Below are 17,515 nucleotides of genomic sequence, written 5' to 3'. Positions count from 1 at the left end.
TTTTCCGACTTTGTTTCCAGGACTTGTCGTGATGATTTCGGGGTTCCTTCACTGATTATTTTACAAACAAATCGAGTCATCTGAAGCAGTTTAATTTGAGCTGTTCGTGTTTGTGAAGCTTCTGACTGGTGTTTTTATTCATACTTGAAAAATGTCCAAATGAAATCACATGTTGTGCAGACGTGTCGTGTCCAAACAAAAGCAGTAAATATAAACTATTCGAATTAAAATATGTGAACACGGATTCTTCTTCTTGTTTGTCAAAGTCGAATCGTCTGAATCTCTGCGTCAAGGAAGTCCGACGGTTTTTTAAAATTTGTGTTGATATCTCTTATCACCTTTTCATACTTTCTAGATGCTTTGTGATTAAAAACTGCCGGAGGTCTTTATTTCTCAGTAAGATTATCTTTAACAACGTGACATTTCTCTGAAGCCGTTGACATTTGGAGCTGCGTGTCGGTGAATCTGTCAGATGTCGAGATCAGTAGAAAAAGATGAGAAAATAAGTGAAGCTCTGAAATGTTCCTAACACAGCTGTACATGTTGTCTGCTAAGTATTATTGCTACTATTAAATATTTTTTTCATTTTTAAAATTAATTGAATCCAATTTTTGAATTATGTACAAATGTTTTAACAGATTTGTTTGTTAAATTACGTTGTTGGGGATCTTATTCGAGTCCCCGACAACTGTAACTGCCATTTCTTTTACATTTAAACTTAAAATGAGCTATTCTTGTTAACTTGTCCTTATTTTTATTACTGGAACTGGAACTTTCCCAGTTTTTAGAGCATACAATAATCTATCTGTATTGCTGTGTTTAAAGAAATAATTGTGATCTTATCAACATTTTAATCAGCTGCAACATAAAACTAAAATCAGTTTATGACTTCAGACTTCTCCAGGTTCATGGATGGAAGAAGAAAAAAGCACATTCCTTCATGATTTATCAGCCGTTTATCAACTGAACAAAAACTGTCCGCTGCTGTTTTTGTGTCTCCAAAAGTTCATCATCACAATGAATTTGATAAAGATATAGATATAATAATATAATAATAGCGTCCATAAACTGTCCATTTAATCTCTATAACACTTTTATTTAGTTTTTAATGTTTGGCTTTTTTTTTCTGAAGCGAGTGCTCTTCTTCTGTTTCCATATTAGTAAATGTAACTTTGCTCACAACCACTTTTTGTTGGCGCCTCCTTGTCAATAAAAAGCAGAGCAGATTATCAGAGTCTCAGTCTCGTCATGATCTGTGGTGAAGATGTGGTTCCTCATCCTGCTCCTCCACAGCGCTTCCATGGCAGCGCTGGTCTCACCAGGCAAGTTACACAAATGATCTTTATTCATTTATCTCTGGGTAATTGTGAAAGAAAAAAATACATCTTTTTTTTTTAAATACATGACCTTCTTATAAAGTTGATTTAAGTCGGGGTTTGCTACTTTAGGAAGGCAGACTCATGCAGGTGCAGCAGGAAATGTTCAATCTAAAGATTTAAGGCTTTTTTAATTTTCTTTGTGTTTATTTAAAATCAAGACTTCTGAAAAATCAGGAAAGAAAGGTTGAAATGACGTATATATATATATATATATATATATATATACATTGATATATATATATATATATATATATCAATGCTTGTTCAATTTTATTTTTCAGACGACTGACATTATTGTTAAATACTACGGAGCCCGGGAGTGGCCATAAAGACCAAACAAATTTTACTCGTGCGCATGAATTTCTAAATTGTGGCCACGAGATCCTAAATTGTTTCATTTGTGAGCACGAGATAATTGTATTTGCCTTTTTGGTGACTGTAAATATGTCATTGATTAGTCAGACTGGCTGTGGTGGCTCCGCCAACATCAACTCCGTTAACTGGACAGCTGTAATGTTCGGAGCCAGACAAAGAAAAATGGAAACGTGCTCACCAAATACTCAATCGTTCCCACGTTTGAATTCATTCTTGCGCACGAGATAAGTTTATATCATATTATATATCGTATATATATATATATATATGTGTGTGTGTCTCAGCACAAGAGGTTTTCTCCTCAGCGTGAAGTTCCCCTGCTGCCAGCTGACCAACTATAAAGTCCACAGCATCCTCAAAATGAGAATTTACCAACGATATAATCCACAAGTTCTTAATACCATCGTTATTGCCTTTTATGAACAATAATCCTTTACATCCCTTCATTACAGCTGTCCTGGTGTTATGTATCAGATGATATTGAGAGCTTGTGTATTATATTATAATTATATTATATATAATATAATCACGTATAATTTTTACAACACTGTTTTGTTTTTTTACAAAACGGGGCTCCGTAAAATACAAAACATGAAAAGACAGAAACAAAAAAGACCGAAACTTTGAATGGTATTCAGATTTGAAACATAGGAAGTTGTGACCTTTCATTAACCTCGACTGAACCCGTCCGTCAGCGGCTGGAAGCAGGACGGTTCTCCAGGGAGACACCATGTGTGAGGGCCACGTGCAGGTCTTCCACGGAGACAGGTGGGGCAACGTCGGAGACAAATACTGGAACCGGTCCACTGAGGAGGTGGCGTGCCGGAGCGTTCACTGCGGGACACCCGTGAAATCCACCGACGTGTACGTGGACTTCGACACGACGGTGTGGCTCAACGAGCTGACGTGCAAAGGAGACGAGCGCGCGCTGTGGGACTGTCACCATCCCGGCTGGAACAGAAGCTCCTATCTGAAGCAGACCGTGAAGAAGATCCGATGCTCACGTAAGACTTTCACCGGGAGTTACAGAATATTACTGATGGCTGAGTTGTTAAGGGGGATTTAAAACATCAGAAGTGACGTCACATGATGTTGTCTTGCTTTTTGCCCCTTCAGACAACATCACCATCAGCCTGGATGAACACCGATGTGCAGGAGTCGTACAGTACTCCACCGACGGGAAAACACCTGCAGGGTCCTTCTGCACCCTGGGTGACCGGCCACGCACACACACACACACACACACACACACACACACACACACACACACACACACACACACACACACACACACACACACACACACACACACACACACACACACACACACACACACACACACACACACACACTCTACCTGTTGAAAGGTCACAAAGGGAAAGCTGAAAATTCCATTTTACATTAAAGTAAAAGAGCATCAGTTTGATCAGTAGTGGAAGATGTGAAAATACTCTTGATACTGAATGAACAGGCCACATGTCGCTGGTGAAGGTGGCAGAAGAATAGTTTATGCACTGTGGTTCCCAACATGAGGCTCAGGCCCCTCCAAACGGTCTAAAGATTCCTCTGGGTGTCCGAGGAGAGAAGACAAAAACAAACTTTGCAGTTTAGAAAAAAAAAAATATATATATATATATATATATATATATATATATGCATTAGTTTACATCTCAGACACAACGTTTCACAAGACATTAAAGTTGTGAGCCACAGTTTAATCTTTAACAATTGTTTTAATAATAATTTTATGATAGCTATACATAATTGTAATTTCTATACATTTAATTTCTATTCTAAATTTACAATACTTTTCAAACTTTTTGAAACTTTTTACTTATGTTCACACACCTAAGACAATAATGTAAAATCAGCAGCGTTGACATTATATCAGAACACAAAAACAAACCGTCCATTAAATCCTTTAAAATAACTTGTCATGTTGTAAGATAAGTGTAAAATAATGTGGGTTAGTTTATTCACCCAAATTAACCCAAAGTAACCTTAAATAGTTTTACATTTTAATAAAGAAAATGAAATTGAATGAATTATAATTAAAAACAATCATTTATTAAATACATTTATCAAGTGTTTTAAAGTAAAATCTTACTCTGAGAAGACTGTATAATTATTGACTGTACAATAACTCACCTCTGGCAAAATCCATCACACAACAATAACACTGTTGTCTGTGTTCTTGGTTGTTTGTATATAATATATATATATATATATATATATATATATATATATATATACTGTACTGTATATACTGTGCATTTTATATTTTTTTACTGCTATTTTATTGCTTTTCTATTATTCTATTATTATCTTATTGCTTCTGTATGCTGCTGTAGCGAAAAAATGTCCCCTCGGGGATTAATAAAGTAACTACCTAACCTAACCTAACCTAACCTAACCTAACCTAACCTAACCTAACCTAACCTAACGTAAGAAGCAGTATAAAGTGAAAATTCTCCATTGACATTTCTATATTTCCATAAATAATAAATCAGAAAAGACACATGGCATTTTCTAATAAATCATAGGACTTTAAAAAAAACAAAAACTGTTCTGTCTCTACTTTGGTCCTTTAGAAGAAGAATATAAATATTAATTATTTTGTATTATATTTTATACACATTGTCTACAACAATCTATTAACTTCGTTAGTGTCAATGCTTTGGAGTTTGTGATTTTTTATATTTTTACCACTTCTTCTGTCCTTTTATTGTAATGTCCAACTACTGCTATCAGTTTTGTGAATGTTTAGCACCAAAATAATAATAATAATAATAATGGTTATTATTATTATTATTGAACACTGTACTTGTGATTCCTTTCTCATTAAAGATGATAAGAACGCCGAGCGGTTGTGCAAAAGTCTCCATTGCGGCGGATTCAAAGAACTTCGCGATCCGAAGTACGTGGTCAGACAACCTGTCGTCGGTACCAGCATGAAAATTGATTGTCTCGGGATTACAGATCCAAAAAATCTGTGGCAGTGTGCAGTTCCAACACAATGCACAATGCAACCTGTTTATGTCATATGTAAAGGTAATACACACACACACACACACACACACACACACACACACACACACACACACACACACACACACACACACACACACACACACACACACACACACACACACACACACACACACACACACACACACACACACACACACAGACACACACACAGACACACACACAGACACACACACACACAGACACACACACACACACACACACACACACACACACACACACACACACACACACACACACACACACACACACACACACACACACACACACACACACACACACACACACACAGACACACACACACACACAGCTGTTAATATTGAACATGGGACTGAATGAAGAACGTTTTTACATTGAATCAGATCACGAGCAGCTGCAGCTGAAGGGCGAGCGGACCAACGTGTGTTCGGGGCAGCTGCAAGAAAAGAAGGGCAACCAGTGGATTCCTGTTCTGAACAACAGAACCGGTCCTGATGATCGGTGCAAACAGATGAACTGCGGTTCTTCACACAGCCTCATCCATGAGAACAGTATCCTCCAGCTCACCTGCTCAGGTACTCCGACTCACGTTCAAGCACGAGCAGCCTCCACGAATCCAAAAACTACTTCTTCAACACTCCCTTCATCTGCACTTTCATTTCTTATTCCTGCAGATAAAGTTAAAGTAGTTCTGAAGTACAGCGGCCAAGAAAGCAGCTGCTACGGCTTCGTTCACGTGGAAGTGAACCGTGTAACCGCGGCCGTGTGCGCCACCGCCTGGGCAAAGTTGGAAACTGAGGTGGTCTGCAGGGAGCTCGGATGTGGCAGCGTGAGTAACGAATACAGCAAGCTTTAGAAAACTCACTGATACAAATGGCGGTGAACATTTAGATGAAACAGTGTAGGTTGATTGTTACGAATGCGTGAATATTCTGCATTTACTGTTATTAGTTAAAGTTCCTGTGTTCAAAAAGATCACTGCAGTGCAAAATGCTCTTATAGTTTAAAAAGTAAAAGTACTCATGATGCAAAAAAATGCAATTTGAGATAATGTATCGTGTAAAAAAGCATTTTACCTCTGCAGCCCGTTAAAGTCCAACTCAGTTTTTACAGGCGTTGCAACAAATGATTATGTTTTATTATTAATCAATCTCATTATTTGTTCAATAAATCAACTGTTTAAAAAAAACCAGTTCCCGTTACAATTACCCAAAGAGCCCACAGTAACACTTTGAACCTCAAAATTATTCAAAATAAATTTAAATAAGTAAAAGGAAATCGTTTTTTTTTCTGCCAGCTGACTAATTGTTTCTGTACTCGTCCTGTCATTAATTTTTATGACGTCATTCTAGAGTACTTCATGTGTTCTTTATGCAGTATTCTGAATTTGTAAAGTAACTAAAGCTGTCAAATATTCGTAGTGCAGTAAAATGTCCAATATTTTCCTCTGAACTATTGAACAGTAGAAGCATGAACCGGTCTGTGCGCTATCTGGTTGCTGTCCTCCACTGCTCGCTGCTCGTTAGCATCGTCCTTTAACCGGTCTCAGCCTCCTCGTCTGACTCTCGACACAAACACCAAAGATTCATCCAAAGTACCAAACTATTCCTACACTGACAACAACAACTGGCTCTAACTGTGATGGATGCTCTCTGCCAGGCGATGAGCTGGGAACGCACGCCAATGAGAGAAGTGGCGTACGTGATGGACTTGGTGAAGTGCATGGGCAACGAGTCCTCGCTGTGGTTCTGCAAGGCGAAGCGCAGCAAAGTTTCGTGTTCGACCTCTCCCTACATCATGTGCTCAGGTGAGACACGGCAGGGACCGCCTGCTGGCACGAGTAGGTTCGGCTTCATTTTTATTTGTATTTATTTGATGTCGTGACACAGGCAGCGTGAACGTGAGGCTGGTGGACGGTCCCGGCCGGTGCGCGGGGAGACTGGAGGTCCAGCACGAGGCCAAGTGGAAAAGGGTCAACAGCAAACAGTGGTCCAGCACTTCTTCTGATATCATCTGCAGACAAATGGGCTGCGGGAACATGAGAAACACCAAAACTCTTGAAAAGTTCAGTCAGGGTACCGGTGATTTCCTGAACATAAAGTGCAAGCCAAATGATCAGAAGATATCTGACTGCGCCATGACAAACACAAAGAACCAGAATATGAACATGGCCCTGGTGGAGATCACCTGTGAGGGTGAGGGGTCCTTTCCTGTTTGGGTTTTGCACTTTTTCCTAAAATGAGCATTTCAAAGGCAATTTTTTTAACCTCCATGTACATGTGGAGGTCTTTTAATTTGAAGAATACATCACCACCGAAGATGTGCTGCTACTGTATCACAATCCAAACACGTCCTGATCTCTTCTTTCCTGATTTTCAGAGCACAAGGTGGTCTTCCTGAGCGGCGCCTGTCGGGGCGAGGTGGGGATCGAACACGGTACCAATACCTCCTGGCTGTCCGGGTCCATTAAGACGTGGAACCAGGAGGCTGCCAACGAGGTGTGTCGACTGATGCATTGTGGGGAAGCCTCCAGCTTCACCTCCAAACGTCCTACCGATGCGATGAAAGATGTTTGTTCGCCCAGCGGGAAGTCTGTGTCTGAATGCGACAAAGTGACAAACACGTCCGACGGTGATCGCGTGGCCCACGTGACGTGTTCAGGTAACGTCAAACACTTTATTCGTGATATCAGTCGTTTATTGTGTCACCTTGGAAACCTTGTTTTATTTTAAGCTACATAAATGTAGGATTTAAAGATGTCGCTGACTGTTGCTCTCCGAAAAATGTCCTCATTTCATTTCATTTCATTTCATTGATTTTTTTTTTTTTTTTTTTTTTACTTTCTGGACGCCACGACAGAAACAATCGAGATGAACCTGACGGACAGCTGCTGGGGACACGTGAGGTTCTGTTTGGGGGGGGAGTGCGGAGGCGTGTGTGCCGACACCTGGACGGACGAGAAGTCGGTGATGCTGTGTGAGGCGCTGGGCTGCGGGGGTAAAGTCCTGAAGCCGCACAGGTCCGGAAAAAATCACATGAAGATCCTCATCAACAGTTTACACACCACCAACCACACCAGCGACCTGCGGCAGTGCAACTTCATCAAAGACGGCAACAACACCTGCAACAAAGCAGCCTATGTTGTCTGCTCAGGTAAATTATAAAGTATTAAATGTGAATATTGGTGATATTTCCAGTTCAACCGGAGACATCTGGAGATGAAATTAGGCCAAAGAGCAGCTTTAAAAGTGTTTGGTTATCTGTCAAGACATTTTGCAGCCAAACAATTTGACAAAAGTTTGGGAAAAAGAAACATTTCTGAAGTTAAGTTCTTTTTCACTGAATTATAGGATAATACAAAATACATATGTGGTGGTTTTAAAATGGTTGTCTTTCTCTCCATTTAATCTCCGTTCATTTTCCTTACAAATTCTTAAAAGCAATAAATATTTTAAAACATTTTTCTTTTCTTTTTTTAACACTATTTAAAATAAAGTTGTGTGAAACAAGCTGATATGAATCAGAGCGTCCATGTAAACTGATTTTATCTTTGCACAAAGCTGATTCTTGCTGTTTGTTTATTTGTTTATTTGTTTGTTTGTTTGTTTGTTGCTGATATTTTCCTGATTTCCCTGCAGGCAGCATTAAGGCCAGTATGAACAGCTCCAGAGATAAATGTTCTGGTAACGTGGCGGTTCTGTACGAGGGCCGGCAGCTCCCGGTGTGCATGAAGGCTCTGACGGACCGGACCGCCCAGAACACCATCTGTAAGGAGCTGAACTGCGGCGCGGCCGTCGGCACGACTCTCCCGTACTTCGGACCGTCGCCGCGGACTGCGGTCATATCGAGCCTGCGGTGCTCTGATGAGAGCGCCGGGTCGTTGAAAGCATGTGACGTCAATTTTGATAATGGCCCCTGCGACCTGGGGGGCCTCCGGTGCTCCGGTACGTCTCTCGATTGTTTTGAAAAGGAACATTTTGTCCAAAGGAAGTTTGTTTTTCATTTTGCACACCTTCCAATGAAGTTTGGGAAATGTGCGTATTCGCATTCTCACCAAAAGTTAGACGAGAGGACCGACACCACTCGTGTTTGTAGGATAAATATGAAGCGACCGCCATTGAGCTTAGTTCATGGTGCGTTCAAAGGCAAGTGGGAAAGTTCAGAGTCAGAGGTTTCTGAGAGCCCAGAGAAGTCGACATGACAAAGTTTGTGGTGAAAGATGGAGATAGTCTTACTCAGCGCAAAAATAGGTCACTTCATGGTGAATTTAGGTCGTACTAACCAGAGCAGGATGTTGTGTGTTGTGTGTTAACAGCCCTCCAACACGGCCGCTACTTGCTGCCACTAGTTTGCTGTTTTACGTCTGTTAAAAACAACACGTAGAAATAATAAGGCCTGTGATGGTCGACATGGGTGACGAGCAGCTTGTTTCTGTATTCAGACAGCAGATCGAGCAGATTTCCTGAAGGCTGCCATGTTGCCTCTTTGCTGTTGTCATGGGAACGCTATTATCCGGGAAGTCTTTCCCACTTCCCAGCTGCCTGAACGCACCATCATAGCATAAAGACTGCAAGAAGACGGGAACAAGCAAACGAGCACTGACAGATTAAAAAAAAAAGACTTTTATAACTTTTATTGTCCACATTCTTTCAAATATAGAAACAAAATAAGTTGGGTTCATTATGGACGCAGCCTTCATGCTAAGCTAAGCTAACCAGCTGTTGGCTGGAGGTTTATATTTATTGTAAAAGCACATTTGTTAAATCACTGTAGATTTTGAAGTTATTTTATTTGTTAGCACATGTTCTTTTTTTTTCTTTTTTTTGATCACATTTGAGACCACATGTCGTCTGTGTCTGTAACTTCCTGCTGATTACGTCACCTTCAGTGCGTTGAGTATTTCCTGGGTGTCCGATCTGTCCTCAGAGGCGAGGACGTTGGCGCTGGAGGTGAACGAGGCGTGCAGCGGAGAAGTGGTCGTTCACTCGGGGGGCAACAGGAGCTTCGTCTCCAGCGACGGATGGACGGAGGTCGAAGGTCGGGCGCTCTGCAGGGAACTGAGTTGCGGCAACTACAGCTCCAAGAGAGAGATTGAGTCCAAGGAGGGCGATTCCTTCTGGACCAGAACCTTCAGCTGTGGAGGTGTGAATCCAGAAAACATGTGGCAGTGTGAGAAGCAACGCCCTCCCTCACAGAAGAAGAAGCTCTTTATTGAATGTCAAGGTAATATTTAGGTCTGCAGGATTGTAGCAAAAATAACTGTCTTGTACAATTTCTCTGAAGGCTGCTTGATAATTCTGTTTGTTAATCGAGTTCTGGTATCAATCGTCTAACTGCTGCTTAAAGTAGTTCACAGAATGTCAAACTACGCCTTTCAAAGTTGCAGATCACAGCTAGTTGGTGTATTTCTGAAAAATAACCACGACTGTTTGGTTTGAACTTTCACTGATGTGAATTGATCAGATGTTTTAGAGGTTTTGTCTTTTGGTTGCTCGTCCTGCGAGGTGGAGTCTCCGTCCTCGTAGGTGACGTCCAGGACGTCTTCACGGTGCAAAGCGACTGAGAAGGACTCCTTTCTTACTGGTACTGATTAGAGATGTGCCTGAATGTCTGTGAACTCTTTCCCTGATGCTGTGGTTCTGGATCGGTCCCGTCGGGTTCTGAGTATCATCGCAGCAGCAGTTGGAGCTGAAACGCTCCACGTTGGAGGTTTGGGTTGAAAAACAGACGTCAGCGGTCAGTTACAAAACAACAAACCGTTTTTAAGCCTGTTTTTACAAAATGTTACATTTAAGCTGACATACAAAACTATTATTTTATTTTAATTGCACGTTCTCGACATTTAATTATTAAGTATTTTTCCGTGTTTTGTAATATAATCAAGAAAATCCTGATCACAGAAACACCTTCAAATATTAGGTTATTAGTTAAAACCACATCCTGACGAATGAGCGTTCACCATTTACCACCATTTATGGTCATTGCGGGGAGACGGGTGATAATCATTTCTCCCCCACGTCAGTATTTGATGTCTCTCCCTCTCAGACGAGCCCGTGACCAAGCTGTCGGAGCAGTGTGGCGGCGAGGTGAGGATCAACGGCGTCCCGGTGTGCGGCGATCGGTGGAACCGGCAGTACGCCAACAGGGTGTGTCAGGAGCTGAACTGCAGCAACGCTGTCTACTACACCTCCCGCCCAGCGGCCCGGTCCGGAGGGACGTACCACCACGTCCGCTGCGACAAGCACCACTTCAAACTGGGCCAGTGCAACAGAGTGGAGGGGACGTGTGACTCGCTGGGTCCGGTGTCCGTTTACTGCACCGGTGAGTCTCCGTCCGTCCGTCCGTCCACCTCGTCCTCCGTCAGCCTCCCCACATCACAGGAATACTGATTTAAACCGAGAACATGGGCGGAAATCTTTTGTTTCCTGTGTTGATGCTTTCAAGTTTTGAATTTGTAATCTTCTGCATGTTGGAGTCATTTTTCAAACATTTTTACTTCATAACAGTCTGTGAAATAATGAATCTATCAGGATCAGTTGAGTTGCAAACAAACATTTTAACCACATCTGCTTATTTTCTTTTTTATTATTTCTTGTGAAGAGTTAGTTTAAAAGTCTGATAATAATAATATTAATAACATCATAATAAACTTCAGATATAAAAAACCTTTCATACAAGAAATGCAGCTCAAAGAGCTTTACAGCAACAAAATGCCATGCAGTGTTTCACAAAAGGAACAGTACGACTATAGAAAAGAAATGAAATGCACAAAATGAAACGTAAATAGAGTTCAAATATGAAACAAGGCAATCGTAGTTGAAAGTGCAGGAGAGCTTCAGGAGTAGCTCGTTAAAGCTAAAGCTGTAACATCTGTACATCCTGCACAGAGGCCGGCCAGCTGTTTCCTCTTTGTTAGAGCTAACCGTCTCCAGCTTAACATTCTTCCACAAAACTTTCCCCTTCTTTTACAGAAAAAGTCAAGTTCAACATCACTGACAAATGCAGAGGTCTGCTTCAAGTCAATTATAGAAACCAGTGGGAGAACATGTGTTTCTCTGAGACGCTGCCTGAAAGATTCACCAAACAGATGTTTGAGGAGAATATGAACTGTACACTCCAGACGACCAACGAAGACATGAAGAAGAAAACGCCCGCACAGGTGAGTTGTTCCAGTTCAGGTAGTGTGTCACGTATTGGTGTCGTAGGATTCAGGCCATCAGTATGTGGACACCTCTCCACACTCTGGAACTCAGCACGGACATTTACAGACTGAATCATTTGCGTTTTTCCCCGTTAGACAAATCTGTGTGTTGGTTTTGCTGCATGAATAAATGTGACTCTGAAGTTTAAATGTGATTTAACGTCCAGCCGGAAACATTCGTGAATTGCACCGAAGAGTTCAATGACGTCAGGCACTGCATTGAGACGAAGCCTTGTGGGGCCTTGCCTGCGGTTAGGATCGACTGTTGCGGTAAACCAAACCACCAAACATCTCCAGTAACTCCCAGAATCGTCCTTCAGTGTTCTGTACAGGAAGCAGCTTTTAAATCCTGTGAAACGCATTGTGGCTGTTTGTTTTCAGTCCATACAGACCAAATAATGCCCCCCTGCGACCCCACGCTGCCCATCGTCCTGGGAGTTGTATTCTCTCTGGTCCTGCTGGTACTGATCGCTCTGTTTGTACGATTCTTCCTCCAAAAGAAAGCCGTGAAGTCCAGTGAGTACATTTAGAACATGAGTACACACTGTTTCACATTTTCTACATCTGTCCATGCTGCCCCGTTTAAAGATGGAGGTGTGCTGCAGCTGTTTGGCCACAAGAGGGCAGTCTTTCTACACGCTGAGGGCTGTTTGCTGCTGTCAACACAGAATGACCATTTCAAATAGATTTAGTACTTCAGAGCATGAAAGTACAGAACTGAAACAAAAGTCTTTAAACCTTCCGACTCACCCTCACCGTCACCCTCACTCTCACTCTCACCCTCACCCTGACCCTGACCCTCACCCTCACCCTCACCCTCACCCTGACCCTCACCCTCACTCTCACCCTCACCGTCACCCTCACCGTCACCCTCACTCTCACCCTGACCCTCACCCTCACTCTCACTCTCACCCTCACCCTGACCCTCACCCTGACCCTCACCCTGACCCTCACCCTCACCCTGACCCTGACCCTCACCCTCACTCTCACCCTGACCCTCACCCTCACCCTCACCCTGACCCTCACCCTCACTCTCACCCTCACCGTCACCCTCACCCTCACTCTCACCCTGACCCTCACCCTCACCCTCACCCTGACCCTCACCCTGACCCTCACCCTCACCCTGACCCTGACCCTCACCCTCACTCTCACCCTGACCCTCACCCTCACCCTCACCCTGACCCTCACCCTCACTCTCACCCTGACCCTCACCCTCACCCTCACCCTGACCCTCACCCTCACTCTCACCCTCACCGTCACCCTCACCCTCACTCTCACCCTGACCCTCACCGTCACCCTCACTCTCACCCTGACCCTCACCCTCACTCTCACTCTCACCCTCACCCTGACCCTCACCCTGACCCTCACCCTCACCCTCACCCTGACCCTCACCCTCACCCTGACCCTCACCCTCACTCTCACTCTCACCCTCACTCTCACCCTCACCCTCACCCTGACCCTCACCCTCACCCTCACCCTCACCCTCACTCTCACCCTCACTCTCACTCTCACCCTCACCCTCACTCTCACCCTCACTCTCACCCTCACCCTCACCCTCACTCCCACCCTCACCCTGACCCTCACTCTCACTCTCACCCTGACCCTCACCCTCACCCTGACCCTCACCCTCACTCTCACCCTCACCCTGACCCTCACCCTGACCCTCACCCTCACCCTCACCCTGACCCTCACCCTCACTCTCACCCTCACTCTCACTCTGACCCTCACCCTCACTCTCACCCTCACCCTCACCGTCACCCTCACCCTCACTCTCACCCTCACCCTGACCCTCACCGTCACCCTCACTCTCACCCTCACCCTCACCCTGACCCTCACCCTCACTCTCACTCTCACCCTCACCCTCACCCTCACCCTCACTCTCACACTCACCCTCACCCTCACCCTCACTCTCACCCTCACCCTCACCCTCACTCTCACCCTCACCCTGACCCTCACCCTCACCCTCACTCTCACCCTGACCCTCACCCTCACTCTCACCCTGACCCTCACCCTGACCCTCACCCTCACTCTCACTCTCACCCTCACTCTCACCCTCACCCTCACCCTCACCCTCACCCTCACCCTCACCCTCACTCTCACCCTCACTCTCACCCTCACCCTCACTCTCACCCTCACTCTCACCCTCACCCTCACCCTCACTCTCACCCTCACTCTCACCCTCACTCTCACCCTCACCCTGACCCTCACCCTCACTCTCACCCTCACTCTCACCCTCACCCTCATCCTCATCCTCACCCTCACTCTCATCCTATATATATACCCTATGCACATCACTGAAATTTACAATGAACAATATATTTTTTTTATCACCTACGTGCAATAATAATGTGTTTTTCTTAATTCAGAAATTCACTAATCACCCTTCACTGTGTAGTTCAAGGGTGTATTTTTTTAATATATATTTTGTATATATTGCTCTTTATTTTTCTACAGTTTCTACATTTTCTACATATTCTAAAAACAATTTCTTTATATTATTATTATTTTTTTATATATTTATGCGTATTCGTAAAATGTTTCCTTCCTGTGATGACTAAATTTCCCCACTGCAGGATTAATAAAGTCTGATCTCTTATCTCTCTCTCTTAACCTGCGTTTCTGCTCTTCAGCTGTCCTTTTGTTCTTTAATAGAAGACATGTGATGTTGTTGTTGTTGTTGTTGTTGTTGTTAAGTACTGTATCAGTAAACGTCTATCGATCATTTTTGACTCATAGCGAAGATGCTGCCAGGGACAGAAGTGGAGTTTGAAAGTGGCGACTACGAGGATGTCGTGAACAAATCGAATGAAATGGACGACTTCAGTCATGACCGTGAGTCCAGAAACATTTTCACTCATTTATTCATTCAGTTTATTTATTTTGTACATTTCTAAACAATATATTAAATCCACTAATATATACCCAATGTTATTATCAAGGTGTGGGTGGGAGCATAAAAAGCTGTAAAGTCTCCGACACTGTTTTATATACTGAATTGCATGTTATATTCATATTAATTATATGTGCCTTTATATTATATGCTAATATACATAATTGACATTAAATCATATTTGATATCACTATTGTCTCTCTTGCACACACATGATTTGACTGTAAAACAAATTAGATTTGGTAAAACCTATGTGAAGATGCTCCTTTCTGATGTGATTGTAATGATGGTTGAATGTGGTGAAAATGTCTCTGAACTTTGAAGTTTGTTCATGTTTCCAGGACTTTGTGAATAAAAAGTGTTTTTGTTGCTGCAGGATTCAAATCGGAGGCTGAGTTAATCACCGAGAACGACGTGCCGAGCACTTCCTCTTTACCTCTTTACGATGACATCGACGAAATGATGGAGACTCAGCCGCTGACGTCGCCGGGCGCCGCCGTCGCCGCGGGAGACGACTACATGCACGAAGGTGTCCTCAGTCACAGAGCTGCAGTTCACTGCTTTTTTACGACCGAGTCTCCCATCGGCTTAAATCTGAGTTTACCCGTCTCCCTCCCGACAGACGGAGTGACCTACGAGGTGGACGAGCTGCAGGACAACTACGACGACATCGACGCCGAGCCTGAAATCACGCAGACCGAAGCTGAAGTCCACGAAAACTCCAGAACCAGCGCTCAGAGCGCAGCAGCTGCACCTCCGGACCTGGTGGAGGGGGACGACGACTACCTGGTGCCGGGTCAGGACGGGTGAGACAAAAACTGGGTTTAAATCCCACTGGAATTAAAGTCAGTCTCACAGATGATCCATGAACTGAGCTTCCTTTTACTCTGAAGGACAAAACAGACAAACATCGTTACGGTGGATTAAATACAGCTTCCAAAAATACAAAACCTGGATGAAGGGAAATCAGAATCTGATACTGATTTTAAATCAGAGAAAACTGTTTGTTGTTCACATGTAAACCTTCCAGTTACAATAAGTTGGTTTGACCTTTTCGTTTACTGAAGTGTGCTTTATGAACTGCAGATGAGGAAAACCATCTGTAATATTTTCTGTTTTCTTTAAATGTACAAAGTTAGTGCGACCTTTGACCTTTGATTTTATCTATAAATCTTTCTCTCTTTTTTTTCTTGGTGTAGAAAGCTATAAAATCGTTGATTTTATAGCTTTTATGAAATCATTTTTACATTTTAATAGTTTTGTGTAAAAACATGTGACGTATATACAGAATAGGAACCTCTATGGTTTCTCAAATATTTTATGATGATTCATTTTTAAGTCGTTTTTTTTTATTATTATTTCAGCAGTCATAAGTCATAAAACACAGAGGGCCTGATTTACTGAAGGTTTGCGTGTGTAAAAGCACAAATGTCACACCATCTGCAAAAAAATGTCCAGCTGATTTACTGATGACGTGCAGTGAAGACTGCATCTTTCAATTGTGCAGTTGAACACACGTTGTCCATTCTGCGTGTTTGCCTGAATGCTTCATCAGGTTCACGAGCACTCGCGAGGAACTGAATGAAAAGTCAGCTGCTCATCACAGAAAGATCTGGACCTGTTAGAGGATCTCATCCACCGTCCTCCTCATTTATTTGCCGATGTTTTATTATGAAGCCGTTTTATTTGTGGCCGTTCTGTGTTTTTCACGGCTGGAATCACTTTAACACTCAAACCCTCATTTAAATAGAGATTTGCACCTGATATCAGTGACGCAATCACTCAGTAAATCACCTGCAAAATAAATGTGCAAACTTTTGGAAGGAACACGCAATGTAGTACCTTTAGTTGAGATCTTAGTACATCAGGCCCAGAGACTGCAAACATTAAGTTAATGTGAAAAAGTTATTGTGGGCACATTATTGTTTTTGAAAGCTGTAGTTTCCTTTCATGTTGGGGTGAGACCATTGGTTCACTTTTCACACTTGAAAATGTGGATTTCATCTTCTCGCTGAACTCCAGCAGATAAGTGTGCTTCTGAAATATTGCATTTTTGCTGTAAATACAGGATGCACTTTGAAACAAAAATTGTTGTAGTCCTTTATTTTCCTCTGTGTCTTCCTGAGCAACATTACTGCATGACTTCTTTGTTCATACTGTATCAATGAAAGGCCAAATTCACATAACATTACAAGTGTTGTAAAGTCAAAGACTCTTTTTTTATTCTCTCCCTTTCCTGTTGTGTGATATACTTTTTCCGTCAATGTCAGGTTGTTTTATGTCTTTATGTTACATTTCTGCTGCATTCAGGAATCCTTTCAAATGAAAGTTGAGCTCATGAGACACTTCAGTGTTTGTAGTTTTGCTTAAAAACGACTGTAAATTCTCAGTAAAGTTTTTTTGTTGTTGTTGCTTCGTGTTCAGACTTTCAGGTTTCCGCTGCTGAAGACTGTGAATCTTTTGGAGATGGCTCAGATGTTGAGTATCAAACTGTATGTTATGTTTCTCATATATAGTTTGATACACAGCACAATAAGCCATTTTCTCCATAAGACATCGTTTATAAACTGAAGATGTGATCCAGAAAATGTTAGTTTTCATGATTTTTTTTTAATGTTGTGATTCGTCATTACAAATGAACCC

General features: G+C 42.6%; 1 protein-coding gene across 1 annotated transcript; it reads left to right on the top strand.

Annotated features, from left to right (window-relative positions):
• The first annotated feature begins 1,252 nt into the window (after nucleotides 1-1,252).
• LOC138626601 (scavenger receptor cysteine-rich type 1 protein M130) lies at nucleotides 1,253-16,960 on the top strand. Its single transcript, XM_069708341.1, has 19 exons — nucleotides 1,253-1,322; nucleotides 2,450-2,758; nucleotides 2,871-2,966; nucleotides 4,602-4,805; nucleotides 5,165-5,356; nucleotides 5,456-5,610; nucleotides 6,441-6,588; nucleotides 6,671-6,976; nucleotides 7,161-7,442; nucleotides 7,641-7,934; nucleotides 8,420-8,725; nucleotides 9,708-10,004; nucleotides 10,827-11,102; nucleotides 11,753-11,940; nucleotides 12,150-12,252; nucleotides 12,364-12,498; nucleotides 14,719-14,814; nucleotides 15,249-15,401; nucleotides 15,495-16,960. Exons 1-19 carry the CDS (start codon nucleotides 1,265-1,267, stop codon nucleotides 15,680-15,682), a joined length of 3,786 nt encoding a protein of 1,261 aa, XP_069564442.1. The 5' UTR covers nucleotides 1,253-1,264; the 3' UTR covers nucleotides 15,683-16,960.
• Nucleotides 16,961-17,515: the final 555 nt, after the last annotated feature.

The sequence above is a fragment of the Brachyistius frenatus genome, unplaced genomic scaffold (assembly GCF_029030835.1).
Source record: "Brachyistius frenatus isolate BFR_SWC_R1_liver_20210118 unplaced genomic scaffold, ASM2903083v1 Contig_75, whole genome shotgun sequence".
NCBI classification, from domain to species: domain Eukaryota; kingdom Metazoa; phylum Chordata; class Actinopteri; family Embiotocidae; genus Brachyistius; species Brachyistius frenatus.
This window is presented reverse-complemented; position numbering and strand designations above follow the sequence as displayed.

Bases quoted from the DNA above. Each gene is read 5' to 3' on its own strand.
- LOC138626601 (XM_069708341.1), top strand. From the start codon at position 1,265: ATGTGGTTCCTCATCCTGCTCCTCCACAGCGCTTCCATGGCAGCGCTG. The intron at 11,941-12,149 runs GTGAGTTGTTCC...TTTAACGTCCAG, and splicing joins AGAAGAAAACGCCCGCACAG to CCGGAAACATTCGTGAATTG. The intron at 14,815-15,248 runs GTGAGTCCAGAA...TTGTTGCTGCAG, and splicing joins GGACGACTTCAGTCATGACC to GATTCAAATCGGAGGCTGAG.